At 40.1% G+C, this 21,124-nt stretch overlaps 1 protein-coding gene across 1 annotated transcript in view; it reads left to right on the forward strand.

The window, feature by feature from the left end:
• LOC117805275 (receptor-type tyrosine-protein phosphatase F-like) overlaps window positions 1-21,124 on the forward strand; it is a 152,986-nt gene that overhangs the window by 83,377 nt on the left and 48,485 nt on the right. The window contains exons 11-16 of the mRNA XM_034673956.1: window positions 5,596-5,789; window positions 9,610-9,727; window positions 12,074-12,655; window positions 16,463-16,560; window positions 18,681-18,937; window positions 19,596-19,677. Coding sequence (XP_034529847.1) covers window positions 5,596-5,789; window positions 9,610-9,727; window positions 12,074-12,655; window positions 16,463-16,560; window positions 18,681-18,937; window positions 19,596-19,677 — 1,331 coding nt within the window. The remainder of the gene's footprint in view (window positions 1-5,595; window positions 5,790-9,609; window positions 9,728-12,073; window positions 12,656-16,462; window positions 16,561-18,680; window positions 18,938-19,595; window positions 19,678-21,124) is intronic.

Consider the following 21,124-nt stretch of genomic DNA (forward strand, 5'->3'; position numbering starts at 1 on the left):
AGATAGATCTTACAGTCCCCATAACGGTGGGTGGAAGGACAGGTCCATGTCTTCTTTTTTAGCTTGCACCTCAGTACCAGCACGTCTTGCCTCCTTCTCCTCAGATCGCAGGGAACATCGGGCCCAGCATCGTTTACCATCAACATGCTACGGGCTGCTAACAGCTGATCTCGTATGTAAACAATGTTACCATGGATACAGGCAGGATCTCTGGACACAGACAGGAACAAAAATAGTAAAAACACCACTGCAAACGTAGACAGTTTGGTGTCGATGGCCAACAAATGAGTCATTAAAAGTCATGACAGGCTCCAAATACAAAGAGAACTAAACAGATATGAAAAAAAGTCGAAAAAAGAACAACGAAGAGAGAGAAAGATTTATATATAATAATAATATTTATATTTATACTAAAAGTTCATGTTACCTCTGTTCAAAAAGCACCTTTTGGATCATACACTCAAAGTTTCTCTTTGAAGTTAACTCACAAACTAGTATATACAGAAGTTCAGAAACCACTAGGGAAAGCACAGCAGCAGTATTAGAGTGTTTGATTCTGGTTGAGTCCCTTCTCTCACACTTTCTCAACAACCTATTGCTTTAGTCAGTGAGATATGAGGGGGCCAGGTGATGGAGGGCTTTGTAAGTCAGGAGGAGGAGTTTGAAGTGAATGCGTTCGGGGAAAGGGAGCCAGTGGAGGTTTATGAGGACAAGGGTGATGTGATCTCGGGAACGGGAGTGATTGAGTAGACGGGCTTTCAGCTGCAGAAAAGGAGAGTAGTGGGCGGAGTCGAGTGATGTTTTCAGCTGAAAGAAGGCGGTTCTGGTGATGTGGGTGATGTGTTTTTTAAAAGGGGAGAAGTTTTGGGTGGTTTTGATTGGGTGGATGATGTTGATGTCTGATTTGTCGCAGTTTAGATGTAGAAAGTTTTTTTGCATGAATTCAAGGGGAAAATGTCTTAAAACTAGTGAAATGATCTGTCCATGCAGCAAGTTAATTTTACTTGATAAGAAATCTTAAAATGTGATATTTCAACCCTTTTTAATACTTTTCAGAGCCAGCTTATTTCTAGATTTAACTAAGTAGAATATGCTGATTTTTAGCTCAAACTACTTCAAAAAAAAACTTCCTACAGCACAGTTAGTTCAGTCAGACAACTCACGTTTACTTCAGATAAAGTTTATTGCAGCATACTGTATTGTGTTTGGCGTATGAGCTCCGAACCTCATTACTCCTGATAGATTATTTAAATGCAGACATTTAGGAGCAATGAGATAGGACTAACCCTCTCGGAGCCCGCAGGTGGATGCCGGGGAGGAGGTGGGTACAAAGTTTTCACACAGCACTGAGCAGTACAACAGGAGCACTTGCAAGCAGAGTCAGAGACGGGGAGACTTGCAGCTTAAATAGACCGCCAATGAGAGGATGTTGAGATCAGCTGATTGGAAGGGTGATGACGTGTCAGTATGAAAGAGCGCAGCTCGAGTTGTCTGCCTGAACTAGCTTGCAGGCGGCACTCCATAAGTGAAATATACTGAATATAAGCAAAGAACATGTCATTTATTTATTTTGAATACTTTATTTGAGCAAATGAAGGCCTGGGGACAAAAAAAACACCAATTTAAGAAAAAAATGACTCACTATTAGAAAACTATGATTACACTGTTTCTTGACATAAGCTGGCTCATCTTAAAATAAACCCTAATCCATCTTCAAACTAAAACTAAAATCTTTAAACCAGGTCTTATTCTTAGAATATACCTCTGAAATGTTTCTACAGAAACCACAACAGCAGTCTGGATTACTGGCAACATTTAATAAGCGTCAGGATTAACAACATATAACACCAAGAACATATTAATAGTGGCTCAGGGTTGATGCATACTTCAAGACATTTCAAACAGTCTATAGTGGCTTGCTTTCGCCAATCGAAACAGAACCCTCTAAGCCGCAGAGGGGCTGATTTTCCGGGACTCAGTGGACGCGTGTCCTCCTCAGCAGGATGATTGAATGACGGTCCAAACTCTGTGCATTGACATCAAACGGGTTTAGTTACATCCACACACAATTGTGCTCCGTCGACCAATCTGCACTTACATCCAACATAACCTGCAGAATAATTCACAGGATAATGTTCACACGAAGACATAATGACGACGGTATAAAACTGTTTGCTAACCCGGTAGGCAGCTCACCTGCCACTAATTGGGTCTTCTTCTCTTTATGCCTTCTGCACCCTGCTTGACAACACCTGCTACCTAGTGTGTACACAAGAAAGAGCAGCAAACAAAATGAAACAGTCCACAGACACAACATTGATACTAATATGGCTCTAACACAGTCTTTAGAGCCAAACCAAAACAAATCTATCACCATACAGCAGAACTTTGAGCAATCAATAAAATACAAGCTGAACTGTGTCTTGAATAGATGCCTTATGTGTTATTCTTAAATCAACTTGAAGTTGTTACTCAATCTTGAAACAAGTTTTATTTTGATGAGACTTTAGGTGAGACAACCAATGTAGCTTATTTTAACAGTCATTCACACAATTTAAGATTCCCAGACTAACTGAGGCAAAAAAGACATGTTCATAATCAATTTAAGATTCAACCATACATACAAAGATTAAAAACAAGTAAAGAACTCTAAAAACAAGCTCCTTCATCTAACATGTCTCAATCTAAGAATTAAAATCTTTGCAAGTGCCGAATTACTTGCAGTGCAGTGACTGACATGTCACTGGCATCATAGTGAGATTTTATATCACACTATGACACACAGAGTTGTTTTATTTTGCGTTGGATCTGCTTCATATTTCCCATGCATGAAGACATTGACTTACCAATTTTTCAGCTATAGTCATAGTGCCACCTTGTGGGAAGAGGCATAACAACCTCTCAGAAACACTAACTGATCAGCTCCAAATTTCCAAGGTTTGATGACAGTCCTAGCCTGTTTAGATCATAAACATTTTTGGTCAAAGTTATAATGCCATCTACTGAAGACAAGCTGTATTGCTGATCATATATAATCTGCAAATGTAACACATTACATGAATGCACAGTCATGAACAGATCCATAGGTAATATTTTCATCTCTTGGTCTTAGTCATACCCCCCCTGCTTTTTAAAGCTGGGACTATCATTTTTAAACTGTGTTTTTATGCCAAAACTATTACATGTATGATGATAGTTTCAGCCTGAAAATGTGTACATACTACATACATGTAAGGCAAGGCAAGGCAGCTTTATTTGTATAGCGCATTTCATACACGAGGGCAACTCAATGTGCTTTACATTAACACATTAAAAGCATTGGAGACATTCAGACAAGCATAAAAGAACATAATTAAAATGACAAATATGATAAAACAGAAAAGAAAAGGAAAATTAGAAATATATTAAAAAATTACATTAAAATTTTAATTTAAAGTGGGTTAAAATAATCTAAGATAGGAAGGCAGAGGTAAATAAAAAAGTCTTAATCTTTGATTTAAAAGAGGTGAGAGTTGGAGCAGACCTACAGCTTTCAGGGAGCTTGTTCCAGATATGTGGTGCATAATGACTAAACGCTGCTTCACCATGTTTCGTTCTGACTCTAGGAACTGAAAGCAGACCAGTACCTGATGACCTCAGAGGTCGAGGTGGTTCATAAAGTAGTAGCAGATCAGCAATGTATTTTGGGCCTAAACCATTCAGTGCTTTATAAACCATCAGCAGGATTTTAAAGTCTATTCTCTGACAGACAGGAAGCCAGTGTAGAGATCTAAGAACTGGAGTAATGTGGTCTACTTTTTTGGTCCTTGTTAGGACTCGAGCAGCAGCATTCTGTATGAGCTGCAGTCGTCTGATGGACTTTTTAGGGAGTCCTGTAAAGACCCCGTTACAGTAGTCTAGTCTGCTAAAGATAAATGCATGGACGAGTTTTTCTGCATCCTGCTGAGACATGAGTCCTTTAATCCTTGATATATTCTTAAGGTGATAGTAGGCTGACTTTGTAATTGTCTTAATGTGGCTGCTGAAATTAAGGTCTGAGTCTATGACTACACCAAGGTTTCTGGCTTGGTTTGAACATTTCATCATTGCAGATTGGAGCTGAGCAGTAACCTTTAACCTTTCTTCCTTGGCTCCAAAAACAATCATTTCAGTTTGTAGATTATGTTGCTAACAATATCTTCTGGTGAACAGTCACAGCTGCAACACAAACACCTGCTGCAACATATCCCACAGCTCAGACACACCTTGCAGCTGCAACACACCCCATCATGCACAAAGCTGCGAGGAACATTGATAAACCCCTTGAAACACCCTTCAAGATAGATTTAAAGTTGAGTACACTGATCAGCTGTTTGGCAAACCAACCATACTAGAAAGATAAATAAATGTGATGTGTCAAATGTGTCAGCAGTCTGTCGCTGGGTTTAGCTGTCCCTATTTCTGTGTTTTACAATAGCCTCCTTGCATGAGGACCAGAAACTTTGCCTTTAATCCTCTTCTTTTTTCAGGGAGTGGCAAGCTCTTTGCTTTCCTAACTTTCCATTCCTGAAATTTTAAACGATGCACTCCTTTAAATAATCCACTCTGTTGTCCGACATAGTGTAGGCAGCTTGTAGTAGCAATGGCAATCTCGGTCTTGGTCTCCGTCTTCCTGAGCGGTCCTCATCCTATACCTGACGGAGCCCCTAACTTGCCTGTGGATGAGATAATAGCTGCTGCACCTGTTTTAGCTTTATCTCTGCTCAGCTGTCGTTGTTCCAATCCAGCTTTTTTTTTAGAAGTGAATCCAAAGTAATACACTTTGATTTCACTGTGTGTTAACTAGGAAAAATGAGTGCTTTCAGGCTGCATGGCAGTTACATTATGTCATGGTTTATGGACTCATTTGAACATCGCTCCATGAGGAGGGAGGCTCTCTTATTTGATCCCTCCATCAGTCATTGGCAGTTAGCTGAAGTGAAGTCAAGTAGCGTGGAAATAACGACATAAATACAAAGCTAACTGAATGGAAGGGAAAGGTTTCCTAAATGGTTTTACAAAGCTGGTTCTCTGCCTTGTTTAGCTGACATGATCAACATCTCCTGTGGATTTGATTTGATGATCAGCAACCCCTTTTTTTTCACTGTGTCACTGGTTTTGTAAATATTTGTAAATGTACTTATTTAGTTGTGTATATACGTTGTAAGATATGCTTATTTTGACTTCTTTAATTTTAATTGCTAATAACTTTTTAATAATTGCTATGCTATATGCTCTTGTTTACTTTACATTGTTTTGCACTGTCTACTTTGCTGCTGTAACACTTAAATTTCCCCGTTGTGGGACGAATAAAGGACTATCTTATCTTATCTTATCTTATCTTATCTTATCTTATCTTATCTTATCTTATCTCCTTACTATTGACAAGTAGTCCTACATCATTCAACCCTATTAAAAAAAACTACCTTTTAACTAATCCATAAGCTGTAAGATAAAGAACTAGGATCAGGATCAGGGCAAGGTGGATGGTAAGTCACTGTAAGGTAAATAAAAAAGGAAAAGTAACCTAACTCCTTCACATTGTATGATGATCTTGTTTGCTGTGTTGTGCTGCAGTGCCTGTAGCTCCTCCCAGGAAGTTGGTGGTGGAAATCCTCAACTCAACTGCCCTCAGAGTGACCTGGAAGCCTCCCCTGTCTGTAAAGCAGCATGGCCAGATCAGGGGTTACCACCTGGTCTATTCTAGACTAGAGAACGGGGAGCCCCATGGCCAGCCAGTCATCATGGACGTTTCCTTCTCTGAAGCCAAGGTACCATCCTGCTCTTTTAATCAAGTCCAAAGTTATGTTAAGCAGGAGATTTTTGATGATTTTATTCAGATAGAAAAACGATAAACTGTAGAAGGGGTAGGTATTAATTATTATTCTTTCTTTCACAGTTTTGTTTATTAAATGTTTGTACACAAAGAGGTCATACGTTCACAGTACTTATGAGTGACAGTGTTGAGAGATTTACATCAACAAACAAAACAGACCACATTAGAACAGGGTGGTCAGTCTGGTCGTACTATGGATCATGGCTGTCACAATATTCAAAGGGGTTGAGGATAGGGCTTGGATTTGACTATAAATATGTGAAATCATACCTCTTCTCATGATTGGGATTTGAATTAAAAAAGTATCTAAGGTTGTATCGGCAGGCAGGTTTGTAAATCGGGCATACGTATTGCGAGCAAAACTATGAGCTTGTAGGTAACGAAAAAAGTGACTCTTAGGAATAGAGAACAGCACCTGGAGTTGATGAAAAGATGCAAATACATTATCGATGTATACATCTCTAAACCGTTTAATGCCAAGATTGGACCAAATCGTAAAAGTACCATCAGATATGGAGGGAGGGAACGCGGGGTTTGCAGCCGGAGGAGCATAGGTTGAGAAAATATGCAGAGCAAAATTCAGCCTAAATTGGTTCCAAATCCTTACAGTAGTTTTGACAATTATATTTTTAACACAAGGGCAAGGTGGGCTGTTAATGGGGGAGTGCATAGGTATAATTCGATACTATTTTCATTTCGTACTATTAAACAACACTAAAAGGTAGATGGAATTTTATGAAAACTATATGAAAGTAAAATCAAACAATAAAAATAGGATTGGGGTTCTTTCATCAAAAAGCAAATTTACCTGCATTTTTCCAATTAAAAAGAGAAGAGTAAGGGGCCTAGCGGGCTAAGTGTGCGCCCTATATACAGAGGCTATAGTCCTCGTCACAGAGGTCACAGGTTCGATTCCAGCCTCAACTATCTACTGCATGTCCTCCCACTCTCTCTACTCCCCACATTTCCTGTCTCTCTTCAGCTGTCCTGTCCATTAAAGGAAAAAATGCCCAAAAAATATAACTTTAAAAAAAAGTAAAGAGAAACAACTAAGACTGAGCCATTACAAAATATGAAGTTATTAAAGGGATATTTCATTTTTTTAAATGGGGTTATATGAGTAACATGTCACTGGTAATTTTACAAGCCACATTAGATGCCAGTCAGCTCGGCCCCTTTAATAACAAACTGCCCGGAGAAACAGCACGCAAGCTAGGCCAGAGTAATTTCCAGAAGGGGTTGAATCTGCCAAGTAATTTAGCTCATTTTGAGAGAATCCGACCCGAGCACTCATCTCGCTTTAGGTGTATTCTCTACCAAGATTTTTCTCAGAGTTTCACTCTGCCACCATAGAGCCCATTTATGGACATTGCACATGTTGTGGACCATGGGCTGTGTCATTGTGCCAAAAAATAAAGAAACAATGAGAGCCAAACGCTTACTTTGAAGATGCACTTCCATTCGGCTTTACTGGTTTTCCAATTTATCTCCTTAAAAATGAAGAAAGTCGATGACAAACTTCAGTTTGACAGTGGACTCTGGTTGGTGAGCGTTGCAGAATGCAGCCCTGCTGGTATATTTTGATTCCCAGAGGTCCAGAGGCATTGTTGTTACTAAGTCTCACTCGTGACAGCAAGTAGTTTTCTCAGTTGGTGGACATCCGCTTGCAGTTTACACACCTGCACCAGCAGTACACTGGGATCTCTCTGCTCTCCAGTTAGCATGTCTATCTCTGTTCTTTACTCAGGTGCATTGAATCGTCTTGTTCCTCCTGAAACTCTGGCTCATAAAAGTGTCCATGTGTGTCCGTAAATTACTTGGCAGAATTGACCTTGTCTGCATATAACTGTAGCCTATTTGCGTGCTGTTTCTGGTTAAAGGAGTCAAGCTGACTAGCATCCACTGTGACATGTCTCTCATTCAACCTTAAAAGAATAAAATGATTATTAACCAATCAATCTTTATTTGTATAGCGCCAAATCACTACAAACGTTATCTCAAGACGCAAACAGAGTAGGTCTAGACCGTACTCTATGTTCTGTTATTAACAAAGATCCAACATCAAGACAGGATCAGATCCAGTCCCATCTTACAGACAGGACTCAGTCTGATCTCATCTTAATCCACCATGAGCAGAGCACTTTGCAGCATTTAGTAAGTTACAGTGGCAAGGACAAACTTCCTTTAACAGGCAGAAACCTCCAGCAAGAGGTTGGAAAGAAAAATAGAGGTGATGAAGAGAGAGAGATGATAGTGGTGAGATGGATAGTAGTAGTAGTAGTAGTAGTGGTAGCTGGAGTCTGCAACGTCCACAGCAGCAGGCCGTCTACAGCAGAGATCCAGAGGAACCTACAAGACAAGGGAGCTCAGGGACTCCAGAAAGCTCTATGGTTAGTAACTTTCTATGGGACAGGGAGAGATAAAGTAAGTGATGGGGGGAGGGATAGGATCCCAGTGCGCCAATTCCCCAGGTAGGGCAGTCTAAGCCTATAGCAGCATAACTAAGAGCTGGTCCAAGCCTGATCCAGCTCTAACTATAAGCTTTATTAAAAAAGGAAAGTTTGAAGCCTACTCTTAAAAGTAGAGAGGGTGTCTGCCTCCCGGACCCTGACTGGTAGATGATTCCAAAGGAGAGGGGCCTGATAACTGAAGGCTCTACCTCCCATACTACTTTTAGAGACTTTAGGTAGGACCAGCAGGCCTGCATGTTGGGAGCGTAGTGTTCTAGAGGGGTAATAGGGCACTATGAGCTCTTTAAGATATGAAGGTGTCTGATCATTAAGAGCTTTGTAGGTCAGAAGAAGGATTTTAAATTCTAGTCTAGATTTTATGGGGAGCCAGTGTAGATTAATTAATCAATTAACACAGTACCAAATGGTAAAGTACGGTTGCTGGGAGGTGTCAGACGATTTGTCAATTCACAGCAAAAGGGAAAACACAAAGAAATAAGTAAAAAAAAAGCAAAAATACAAACGCCACAACACCAACACCAAGAGGACGGCAATAGAAGCACAGCTACGATGGAAGTTTCAGCAGTGTGTCTGATGGACTGTGATTCAGTATGGACATGTGTGGATGAGTAGTGAAAGTAAGAGAAACAATGAATACGGACAAAAACAAAATGACTCACTGAGATGATAAGAAGCAATATTTATCATCAGAGAGCACACGTTATTTTTTTACCTACTTTCTATGTAAGTGGAGAATTATGGCCATAGCTAAAAGAAATAGATATTTAGGGAATGAAATGTGGGAATATTCGAGAATAAAGTCTTAATGAACGAGATTAAAGTTGAAACAAAGTGGTAGTTTAGGCTTAAACTGATTTGAATGCAGAGATTGTTCATTGTTGTTTTTTTTTTTTCAAAACATATACAAATCGTATTTATTCCTTCATTTTCTTTCTTTCCTTCATTTTCTTTCTTTCTTTCTTTCTTTCTTTCTTTCTTTCTTTCTTTCTTTCTTTCTGTCTTTCTTTCTGTCTGTCTTTCTTTCTTTCTTTCTTTCACCGGGACACACTCCACTGTCACTTAATTTGTCTTCAAAAGAGTGATTTCAGTATTTTGCGTTTATTTTTCCATTTTGATAAACTGGCTGAGAACACACATTCACCTGAGACTGCTTCAAATTTTATATTGTTCCCTTTCTTTCTTTTCCTCACCCACCTTTTCTGAATTTGTCTTTGTGTCTGTCTTTTTTTGTTCCTCTATTTTGCTTCATCCCTCCTTTTTTCTCTGTGTCTCACTGTGATATAGGAGGCCATTATAACAGGTCTGCTCCCAGAGACTACGTACTCAGTGACTGCTGCTGCATACACCACAAAGGGTGATGGAGCTCGCAGCAAGGCCGGGGTTGTCACCACTACAGGAGCAGGTGTGTGCTATATGAACTTCTTGTGAGTTGTATCCCCCTTTAAGGCAAAACATTTAACCAAATGTCCAACTGGTCTTTCTCGTAAAGGGATAGTTGTTGTTTTTTTAAGTGGGCTTGTATGCTGTACTTGTCAATAGTAAGTACATTACTGAAAGAGATTTTGGTAAGGTCAGTCGACCTAATCAAGAAACCAACTTCAGCACTAGCAAAGAAGCTGGGCCATCAACTGCTACAGATGGGGTCATTTTTACCATGTAACTTAATGTCATGCCCATCTTACTATCTCACTAATTTGCTCTGTAAATATTTGGAAAGTGCTGAGTCACTGACTGTAGACTTCAGACCAAGTTATTGTTGGTCTATCAATCAATCAATCAATCAATCAATCAATCAATCAATCAATCAATCAATCAATCAATCAATCAATCAATCAATCAATCAATCAATCAATCAATCAATCAATCTTTATTTGTATAGCGCCAAATCACAACAAACGTTATCTCAACACTCTTTTACAAACAGAGCAGGTCTAGACCACTCTATGTGAAATCATGAACAGAGACCCAACTTCAAGACAGGGTAAGACTCAGTCTGACCCCTCCTTAATCCACCATGAGCATTGCACCTCGCAGTATTTAACTAGTTACAGTGGAGAGGACAAACTTCCTTTAACAGGCAGAAACCTTGAGCAGAACCAGACTCATGTTAGACAGCCATCATGCCTCGACCGAGTTGGGTCTAGAAAGAGGGATAAAGGGGATTAAGAGAGGGAGGTGATAGTCTAAGGTACGGTCTAAGGCACAGACACTTTCGGATTCCTCAGGATAGCATTATTACACCATTGCACCTGACCACATGCCATTTTCAGACCAGCGAAGAGCACTGGCTGTTTACACAGCATGGGAACTGGATGAAAAAATGCTGATGATTGGCCATAGATGCTTTGCATGGGGTATATGATAGGGCCTAGAGTGTTTGATCTCAGCAATGATTTTAGGATATAGATGAAATTCCATGTTTAACTGTGACCTATGTACTTACCCCAGTTACCCATATACACATTTTTTTTTGTACTGAGTAGGGATGCACTGAAATTAAACTTCTTGGCCGTACCGAAAACCGAAAATGAGGTAACCAAGGCCGAAAACCAAAACAAATTATTATGCCAATTATTAGTACCATTGCATTTATGGCTATGACTGTGTACTAGGGATGTCAACAATTAATCGAGTATGGATTAATTGATTGTTAAGAACTTACTCAAACACGTTTTTTTGTTTTGATTTTCTATCAGGTGGAACAAACATCATGTGGTCTCATATGTGGTTCAGCTATCAGGGAGCTGTTTTAAGTTTAAAGCATGTTTCATGTGAATCAGCTGACTGAAGGTGTTGCTCACAGCGGAGACACTCAGCTTGGGGCTGCGGCTGAGTGACAGGTCTCCACGTGGGTTTTTTTTCTCCCCCTGCGGACTGATTATGACCCGGTTGCACTCCCGGCTGCATCCCTCAGTAAAATCAAGGCAAGCGGTTCTCTGCATCCATCGCGGCCTGGATCATTTCTCGTGCACGCTGCTTTATTCCCACATCCAAGTAATGATCCTTAGAACGTGGATCAAGTACAGTCGCGATGAAGTGCAGAGGTCCCTCCTCTTGTAACCTGCTATGGAACATTTCAGGAGCCTGAATTTTTCTACAGTTGAAGAGAGTCTTGATGTCATATCCCCTGCTTTTAAAATTATATAGATAATTAAAAAGAAACCAAAAAAATGAGCTCTTGCACACGAATCAGCAAAATAAGAACTAACCATGACAGAAACCATGTTTGATAAAACAAATGGTGGTGTATTTCAATGTCATAGTTTGGCCTCTGTTCCCCCGCTAGCTTTAGGGACTAGGGAGGTGGGGTTTATTTCCCATACTGCAGCCAGTCAGCAGAGGGAGCTTCAAATCTCCTGGCTTCATAGTCAGTGAAAACTTATTGGGTCTATTTTAATATACAGTCTCTGGTGTCAATCTTTATAAACATGACATGACATCTTTTTAAAAACGCCCATGTGTTTTTGAAATCTCAATTAAATTGCACAGTTAATTCCATGTAGACAATACGATATAGCCTTGGGTTTATGAGAGTCAGGAAAAACATCTTCACCCAACTTGGAAAAGTCAGTAATTGAAGGGGAAATTAATCTTGTAGTAAAAGGTGAACCATGAAACACAGCTGTATCACAACTACAATAACGTGTTTGCTTTTTTATAGCATGGTTGCAGTGTTTCATCAATTTTGTCAAACCTTTTTAGAGTACTCAAGATATGGGGGTATTTGAGAATATCTCTTGTCTTCCAGTGCCTGGCAAGCCCACTATGATGATCAGCACCACCACAGGGAACACTGCCCTGATCCAGTGGCAGCCCCCAAAGGAAATAGTGGGGGAACATGTTGGATACCATCTGCAGTACAAAAGGGTGGAAGAGGAAGCTTTCATTTCCAAAAACTTCAGCCATACAGATGACCATTTCACAGTCACTGGCCTCTATAAGGGAGCCACCTATGTATTCAAACTGAGGGCCAAAAACCGAGCTGGCAATGGTGAGGAGTATGTGAAGGAAATCAGCACCCCTGAAGATATCCCCAGCAGCTATGCCCATAATTTGAGCGTGATAGGACTTACTGCCACCTCCACAACGCTTGCATGGGACCCTCCTCCTTTGGCTGAGCGAAACGGAAAGATTGTCAAGTATGTGGTGGTGTATCGTGATATTAATAGCCAGCACAACCACACCAACAGCACTACAGAAACACAGATGACTGTCACAGATTTGTTGCCCGACACAACCTATGACATAAGAGTCCAAGCCTTTACCAGCAAAGGGGGAGGGCCAAATAGCCCCAGCATCCAGAGCAGAACTATGTCCACTTCCATGCCAGGTAAGAACCTCTTTATACAGTGGATAGCGAAAGTCTACACACCCCTGTTAAAATGCTAGGTTTTGTGATGTAAATAAATGAGACCAAGATAAATCGTGTCAGAACTTTACCGCCTTCAATGTGATCTATAACATGAACAATTCAACTGAAAACAAAATTAAAATCTTTTCGGGGGAACAATGAAAATTAAATAATAAAATAATGTGGTTGCATAAGTGAACACGCCTTTTAACTAATAATTGTTTGAAGCACCTTTTGATTTTATTACAGCACTCTGTTTTTTTGTAGGAGTCTATTAGCATGGCACATCTTGACGCGGTGATATTTGCCCATTCTTCTTTACAAAAAAAGCTCCAGATCCATCAGATAGTGAGGGCATCTCCTGTGCACAGCCCTTTTCAGACCACCCCACAGATATTCACCTGGATTCAGGTCTGGACTCTGGCTGGGCCATTCCAAAACTTGAATCTTCTTCTGGGGAAGCCATGCTTTTGTTGATTTGGATGTATGCTTTGGTTTGTTGTCGTGTTGAAAGGTGAAATTCATCTTCATCTTCATCTCTCTAACGGAGGTCTGGAGGTTTTGCGTTAAACTGACTGGTGTTTGTAACTGTTCATACTCCCCTCCACCTAGACTAAGGCCCTGGTTCCATCTGAAGAAAAACAGACTCAAAGCATGATGCTGCCCCCGCCATGCTTCTCTGTGGGTCTGGTGTTCTTTATGTGATGTGCAGTGATGTTTTTATGACAAACATACCTTTTGGAATTATGCCCAAAAAGTTCAACCTTGGTTTCATCAGACCATAAAACATTTGATGCTTTTGGGAAACTTCATGTATGTTTCTGAAACATGTTGCCAGGCTTGGATGTTTTTCTTCAGAAGAAAAGGCTTCCCCCCCCCCCCCCCCCCCCCACACCCCCCCACACCCCACCCATAGCTGAAACATATGAAGAATAGGAGAGATGTTGTCACATGTAGTACACAGCCAGTACTGCTCATAAATCCCTGCAGCTCCTTTAATGTTGCTGTAGGCCTCTTGGAAGCCCCCCTGAACAGTTTTCTTCTGGTCTTTTCATCAGTTTTGGAGGGATGTCCAGTTCTTGGTAATTTCACTGATGTTCCATATTTTCTCCACTTGATGATGACGATCTTCACTGTGGTCCATGGTAGATCTAATGCCTTGGAACATGTTTGTACCCTTCTCCTGACTGATACCTTTCAACAGTGAGATCCCTCTGCTGCTTTGGAAGCTCTCTGTGGACCATGGCTTTTGCTGTAAGATGAAACTGAGGAAATGTGATGAAAATCCTCCTAGAACAGCTGATCTTTATTGGGATTAATCAAAGTCACTTTAAATTATGACAGGTGTATACTGACTACCCCCCCTAAAATATGAAAAAAATGAGTTGAATTGTTCATGTTATAGATCACATTAAAGGTGGAAAAAGTTCTGACATGATTTATCTTGGTCTCATTTTTTTACATCACAAAACCTGGCATTTTAAAAGGGGTGTGTAGACTCTTGGTATCAACTGTATATATCAGTGCTGCATGTGCTTGTTACTACAGCTTAATCTGGTCCCACACATTCTTCTTTTTTAGAAGACGGCTTAGCAGCATACTTGTCCACATTCACAGCTTAGAGCAGCACTGAAGAGAGGCTGAAAGCAATTATAATGGAAGAAATGCAAAATAAAAAGGTTGCATTGTTAAAACTTTCATTGATGAGTAATCACTTGAGCTTCTCATATTCTCTTTAAGCTAACAGACAGGTAGTTTCATGCAGATAAGGAAGAAATTCAATCCATTAGGGAAAGTCAGTGAAGAGTTTGGGTAGATGGTACAATGGGGACCTGGAGGATAGAGGTCAGGTAGAACAGCTTAGGCAAGTTGAAGCTTTGGTGTTTGCAGTTTGGTCTATTCCCTAGGTTGATGTGGCCACTGTCAATTTATGAGGTTCCAATATCTAAGGTGGAAAGAAAAGAGAGGTTGGTTAATTCATACATTTAGAAATGGTTAGGGGTTCCTCCGTGTCTTAGTAGTGTATGGGGTGTAACGGTTCTTTTTAACAACGATTCAATTCGTATCATGATGCGTGGTTGTCGATACGATTAAAGGACGATATTGGTTCATTTAGAACGATACGATTTAGTGACTTGAAATCGATTCAGTAACTTTTTAGACAAAAATTCAACCAGTGTGACTGTGAAATAAATCCCTTGATACGAGACAGTCCTAGATTCCTGTTATTGCCGTGATGTTTTTGGCCCGAGCCGAGTTTTGTCCTAGTCTCTGTCTAAACATGCTGGAGAGGCCTGAGGCTTCTGCAGAGCTGATGTTACCTTGATGAACGCTGCAAGAGGTGCCTGGACGGCCGGCGTTGTGTGAAATCCCATGGCGCCTTAGTAGGTGTTTGGATAGATTTGTGGTGTTGCCGTGGTAACTTTACTTGACCTTTACATATCCTACAAACAGCGAGTGACTTATTAAGAACATCTCCATCTTTGCAAAAGCCAAAGCGTTTCCACACGCTGGACCACAATGGTGACTTGATCATTTCTCGCTCGCCGGCTTCTCCTCTGCCGTCCACCATGCTATGTTTTGTTGTCTGCTGGCGCGTGGCGATGACGTCACAGACAGGCAGCCTGAATTGAGTAACGTTTAACGTCTTTATCATTAAAAGTGTAAAAAAAACACATCCATATAAAGTCTGCCGTGCTTAAATCCAATGTGTTATTCATTAGTATCAATACAATCAATGTATTACCGTTTAAAATGATGTAAGATAGATATATGTCGTCCGGAAGGCCAACTTTCTGAGCACAGATCGATGTAGTTGGATCATGGGAATATAAATCAATACATCGATGTAGTAGATGAATCGTTACACCCCTAGTAGTGTAGCATTGCATGGAAAGGGCTTACTCCAGCGTTCAATTGTGCAAAGGTCAGGACAGAGATGTTGCTATCTGGGAGCAAAGACGCAGTAGTGGGAAGGTTGATTCCAAATCCAACTAGAGGTAGGAAATGGAATACAGAAGATGCAGCGCAGGAAGCAGAGACAGCTCTTAGGCACAAAGAGATGTAGGGAAGGTGCAACAAGGCCTTAGGGGCTTGGGGCTTAGCTCAGGCAGGCCAGTTTGGAACAAGGCAGTTCCTCAAGAAAGAAGGCAGCTGGTGGTGGAGCAGAAACTTCGGCAAGAGGAAGTTGTTCAGTGTGCAAAGGCAGTGGCTCAGGCTCAGCAGGGACAATGGTTCAATTGGGAGAGTGTAGACAAGAGGAAACTTAGCTGGAGGGACCTGTGGTGGATGGAGGATAACCGTATTAGATTCCTGTTAGGGGCAACATATGGTGTGCTATCATCACCCAGCAACATTAAGGCATATCATGTCTGGCTGTAAGGTTAGTCTATCCCAAGGTCGGTATACATGGTGACATAAGCAGGTGTTGAAAAGCTTAGCGACAGGTGAATTCAGGATGTAAACAGGGAAAGAGTGCAGCCATTCAGTTTGTCCATGAAAGAGAGCAATGGGAGGGAGGCAGCCTTTTAAATAGGCATGAGTCAGGTCATCTACAGGGTGGTAACTATTGGGAGATGTAGGTAGACTCCAAGTTGTGACAGTTTGTCCAAATGATACTGTTTAACTGTAATGTGTATTGATGCATAGTGTACAGATTGTACGTTCCACTTATTATTTTCTGTTTTTACTTTCCATGCTTCTATGCATCATCACTTACATTTTGACACATCTCTGTCATATTCACAATTAAATTACAAACTAAAAATCATTTACACCTTCCTTTAGTATTCACCAAGAACTTTGGTGTGAAGGCTGTGACAAAAACCTCGGTCCTGCTGACCTGGGAAATGCCAGAAACCTACAAATCTTATGGGCCTCTTAAGGTAAGAGAAGCACCTTCTTCACAGCAGAAGCTTTAAAAGCACATTTCATTTTTTTTCCCAAGTGGTGGTGTGTGGGATATTTGTTAATAGTAAGTGTATTATCCACAGGGTATGATGGTCAGCTGGGTCCATTTTTGAGAAACTGGCTGTTTTCAAACCGCCTACTACACTAGCAGTACATACTGATTTGGCCAAAATTCAGTCTGAAGTATGTGAACAAGAGCAAAATCTGCAGTATACAAAAACTACCCGGATGTCTACTGATTCAGGAACATGTCTCTTTCTTCCGAAACCGGAAATCCAGCGACGTCTGGCTCAGCATACTGCAACACAGATCCAACAGAGCAGTCATACTACATACAATTCAAACGCAGTATGTAGTACGTACTGCCTACGACATTTGTAGGTAGTATGTAGCAGGCCGTTTCGGAAACAGCCAGAGTCTGGGAAACTGGAATGGGAGCTAGGCTACTGGCTACCACAAGCTGGGCCCGGTCTACCACATAATTTTGCTAATTTTAACAAACTTCAAAAAAGCCCTATTCACAGTGTATGTGTATTAGGAAATTGTCAGTGTTTTCCAATGACGCCTAAAGGCCTGTTCATTTTAGCACTATTCTGGGAACACGAGCTACCTGTAGCACACTGCCCATCTTATCGGCATGTATCCATCTGACATGGGCGGAGGATACGCTGAAACCCGACGCCGGGTCTCAGCTTGTGAAAGCAAGTTTTTTAGATCATTATTTGTGCAGCGCATTTTCCGAGAGACATGCAGGTTCACTGATTAATATTTAGATAGTAAAATTAGATATTACGCCTAAAATGTATTTCACATTTCACTCTACTACTTCCAATCCCTGTAAAATACATTGCTTTTAAAATGATTTTATGCAAGCTTTTAGATGATTCTTTGTATAACAAATGCATGTTTTCTTTATTGATTCAGAGAGGCTGCTTTCAGTAGCCTCATTAGAAACATTTCCATGTGCACAGTAACATGTAAGAATGTACATTTACATGAGATCATAACTAATCGGTACGTCTGCAAGTATAAATAATACATGCTCTTGTGCGTAATTGCGAACAATAGGTAGTGATGGGCAAATGAAGCTTCATGAACCAGTAGATGTATTTTTTGACTCCTCTAGATGGCGCTCTTGGTTTAAAAATAAAGCCTCAATGAATGGCAATTCAGTGTGCTTTCAACCCTTTGCTGAACAGAGAGCGCCATCTAGAGGAGTCAGAAAATACAACCACTGGTTCGTGAAGCTTCATTTGCCCATCACTACTTATAGGCCAGGCTAAATGGCATTTTAACACTGGTTTTGTACATCAGCTTGCCATGGGGTCAAAGTTGGAGATCAATCATGGGTACATTTGGCATAGAGATAACATCAGCTGAAATGTCCGCTGGAAAAAATATCAAATACAGATAACCATATTGGTCCGAATGTAAGTCAGGTATTTTCCCTTAAAATACGTGTGAAAAAGTGAGCTAATCTTATATATAGGGTTTGCACTTTTCCATACTAACTTTCTTTCACAACCGTCTAGTGAAGAACCAGATTTGTTGGTTTCACCCAAACACCACATGTTAAGTTTACTGATAGACATAGAGGCCCAGAGAAAACAGTAGGAACTGAATGCTCAACAAAACAACAGGAAACGCTCTGTTGATTTTAAAATTATGAGTGGAGATAGTCCAACTTTAACTGCTGTCTGAGATTCATTCCATTCGGTTTAGCTTGGTTCTGATTTAAGTCCTGACTATTGAAGAAAGTATCAAAATAAGCAACAAACAGTGGTGAACAGTAGGGACATCTGGTTGGGGAGCAATGCAGACTGCAGCCGTACATGAGCTACTGTTTATTCCCGATTCCCAAATATCCACAGGCACTGTTATCAAGTCCAACTTGCGAAAGCAATCATTTTTCTGGTTCATGGACATGAGCTCACAGCTTTCCAGTTCTTTTTTTATAATTAGTTGTTGATGTGGGTTATTTATCTTCACTTTAAGATGACTAATTCAAATTGATGCCTTGCTAGACAACAAGCCTAGTAAATGTGTATCAATGCAGCTGTACCTCTGCAACTAAAGAACTTCATCCTACCGTCAGATCCTGTACAACCAGCAGAGCTTGGAGGTTCAAGGCAACCTGAAGAGGAAGTTGATCACACAGTTAAAGCCATCTACAGATTATTCCTTTGTGCTAATGAGCCGGGGAAACGGTGCCGGTGGCCTTCAACAACAAGTATCCATTCGGACAGCTCCGGATCTGCTGAAGGTGAAACCAGCCCAATACATACTGGATTCAGAGGGGGATGGTAAAGTGTCTATCAGCCTGCCCAGGGTACCTGCTGGAGCTCACGTCAGGTCTGTGAGGTTGTCTTGTATGGAAGATTAAGCTAAAGCAAATAAAAAAGGGATGATTCAGAGTGTCAGAGATGGCTTTGGAATGTCTTTAAGTAAAAGTCAATAAAAGCTGCATTCATTCCCATAGCAGAGCTATTGATAGCTCAATGAGTTATGAGCAACACATGCATTTCATATAGTCATTTGATTCAACCACTGCATAAAGCATTGTTTATTGAACATGTTATGGTCAGTAACATTCCATATATTTAAAACAGGTGTGGTTATGTAAGTTAATGTTAGTTCTGCTCAAACCAACAACAAATCTTACAGAATATTCCCATACCACTGCTTCCTGCTCTGTCATATAAGAAGTGGGAATGCATTGCATATGTGTGAAAAATATATATATTCATAGTCAGCAATCGGATGCTCTAAAAATACACATTCAGCAACTAGCAATGTACTGTCGACATTAGGTCATCATGTTTGTGTGTGTGTGTGTGTGTGTGTGTGTGTGTGTGTGTGTGTGTGTGTGTGTGTGTGTGTGTGTGTGTGTGTGTGTGTGTGTGTGTGTGTTTGTGAGAGTGAGAGAGTGAGTGAGTGAGTGAGTGTGCGTGCGCTTATAATCATCCTCAACAGCTCTTGGGGTACAGTTGTTTTTCTGTGTTTATTGCAGATGGTACTACATAGTTGTTGTTCCTGTATCCCAAGCCTTGTTGAAAAAATGGGAGAACCCTGACCACATGGACATAGTCGAGGTGAGTGGACATGAGTGTTGATTGCCTTATCAGAGGAATGTTGTCTATCTACATGATAGTTTATAAAAGCAAAATCAAGACCTACCTTTTTAGTCTCGCTTTTAACTGAGTTTCATTCTTATAACAGTTTTATTTATTTAATTATTTATTATCTAGCTCAAAATTTAGTCACTTTTATTCTATTATCTTCTTCTAATCTATTTATCTTTTTATTTTTTTATTTATGTACTTGTTTATTTTATTTTTTAAGTATATCATCTTATTTTCTTTTAATGGTTTAATATTTTAATGTTTTATTATCTTAGAAATGCATTTTATTTTGGTGAGTTTAATTTCCTGTGTTGAGTTTTAACATCTTATGTTTCCTCCAGTGTTTCCTCATTAAGATATCATGAGAGCGTTTCCTCAGTTCATTCAGCAACTTCTTTTTTATTTTTTATTCATTTATTTTATTTGTATTGTTTTTATTATTATTGTTGCATATATTGTGTTCTTAACCTTAGGATTGTGTGGTGGGTTTGGGGTCTGGGCTGGGGGTGGGATCTTTTTCTTTACTTATCCTACTTGAAGTTGTTTTTATGTACAGTACAGCTCTTTGTGTTACTATGTCATTGTATGAAAAGTGCTTTATAAATAAAGTCTGATTGATTGATTGTTTCTTAAGAGAGACTACTAACATTGTACCACTGGGTCACAGCCTCACTCTATACATTGTATTTTTTCTACTATTCAATTAGCTTGTATAAAGTATTATAACTAACTTTTAGCTTGGAGCTGTGAATTCTTATTGTCTCTCAGTAGACTGATAACTTTGGCCTCTGCTAACTTGCTTGGTATTGTTCAGAGAGAGAAATGTTTCTGGAAGAATGCAATATTTATTATAGTCAGAGAATTTCAGCCCATATTTGGCCAATCTGGGAATAAATTCCTTACCAAAAAATGTCTCTAATAACACATATTCAAATATTTAATCTCAACTCCTGTAGCAAAATACATGACAGCTGTTTAAAGTTTCTGTACCTGGAACCTTATTGGTGAAAACCTGAAAATGTTAAATTCTGCCTTCAGCAGCTTGAATCAACAACTGAATTTCCCCCCGGGGGATCAATAAAGTAATACCTTATCTCTTATCTCTTATCTTGTGAGGGGTCAAACTAGGGGTTATTTGGGATTCTGAATTCAGTGCAAAAATTTATTTTGAACGCAAAAACACTCCTTGGTGGAAAAACTGCCACGCCCACTTTTACACATACATTCAAAAGTAGCTTTATTTGTTTATTTCAATATCCCAAATACCAGTTACGAAGCAATGCTGTCAAAAAATGACAGTCAAATATCTCAAGAGTCTAGGTCTTCATCCTCTCCAGACTCTTCATCATCATGGATAGGGTCCTTGCATGCTTTGCCTGTACAACTTCTGCATGCTGAGATACACTTCACAGCATTC

Source organism: Notolabrus celidotus, chromosome 2, assembly GCF_009762535.1.
Source record: "Notolabrus celidotus isolate fNotCel1 chromosome 2, fNotCel1.pri, whole genome shotgun sequence".
Taxonomy (NCBI): Eukaryota; Metazoa; Chordata; class Actinopteri; order Labriformes; family Labridae; genus Notolabrus; species Notolabrus celidotus.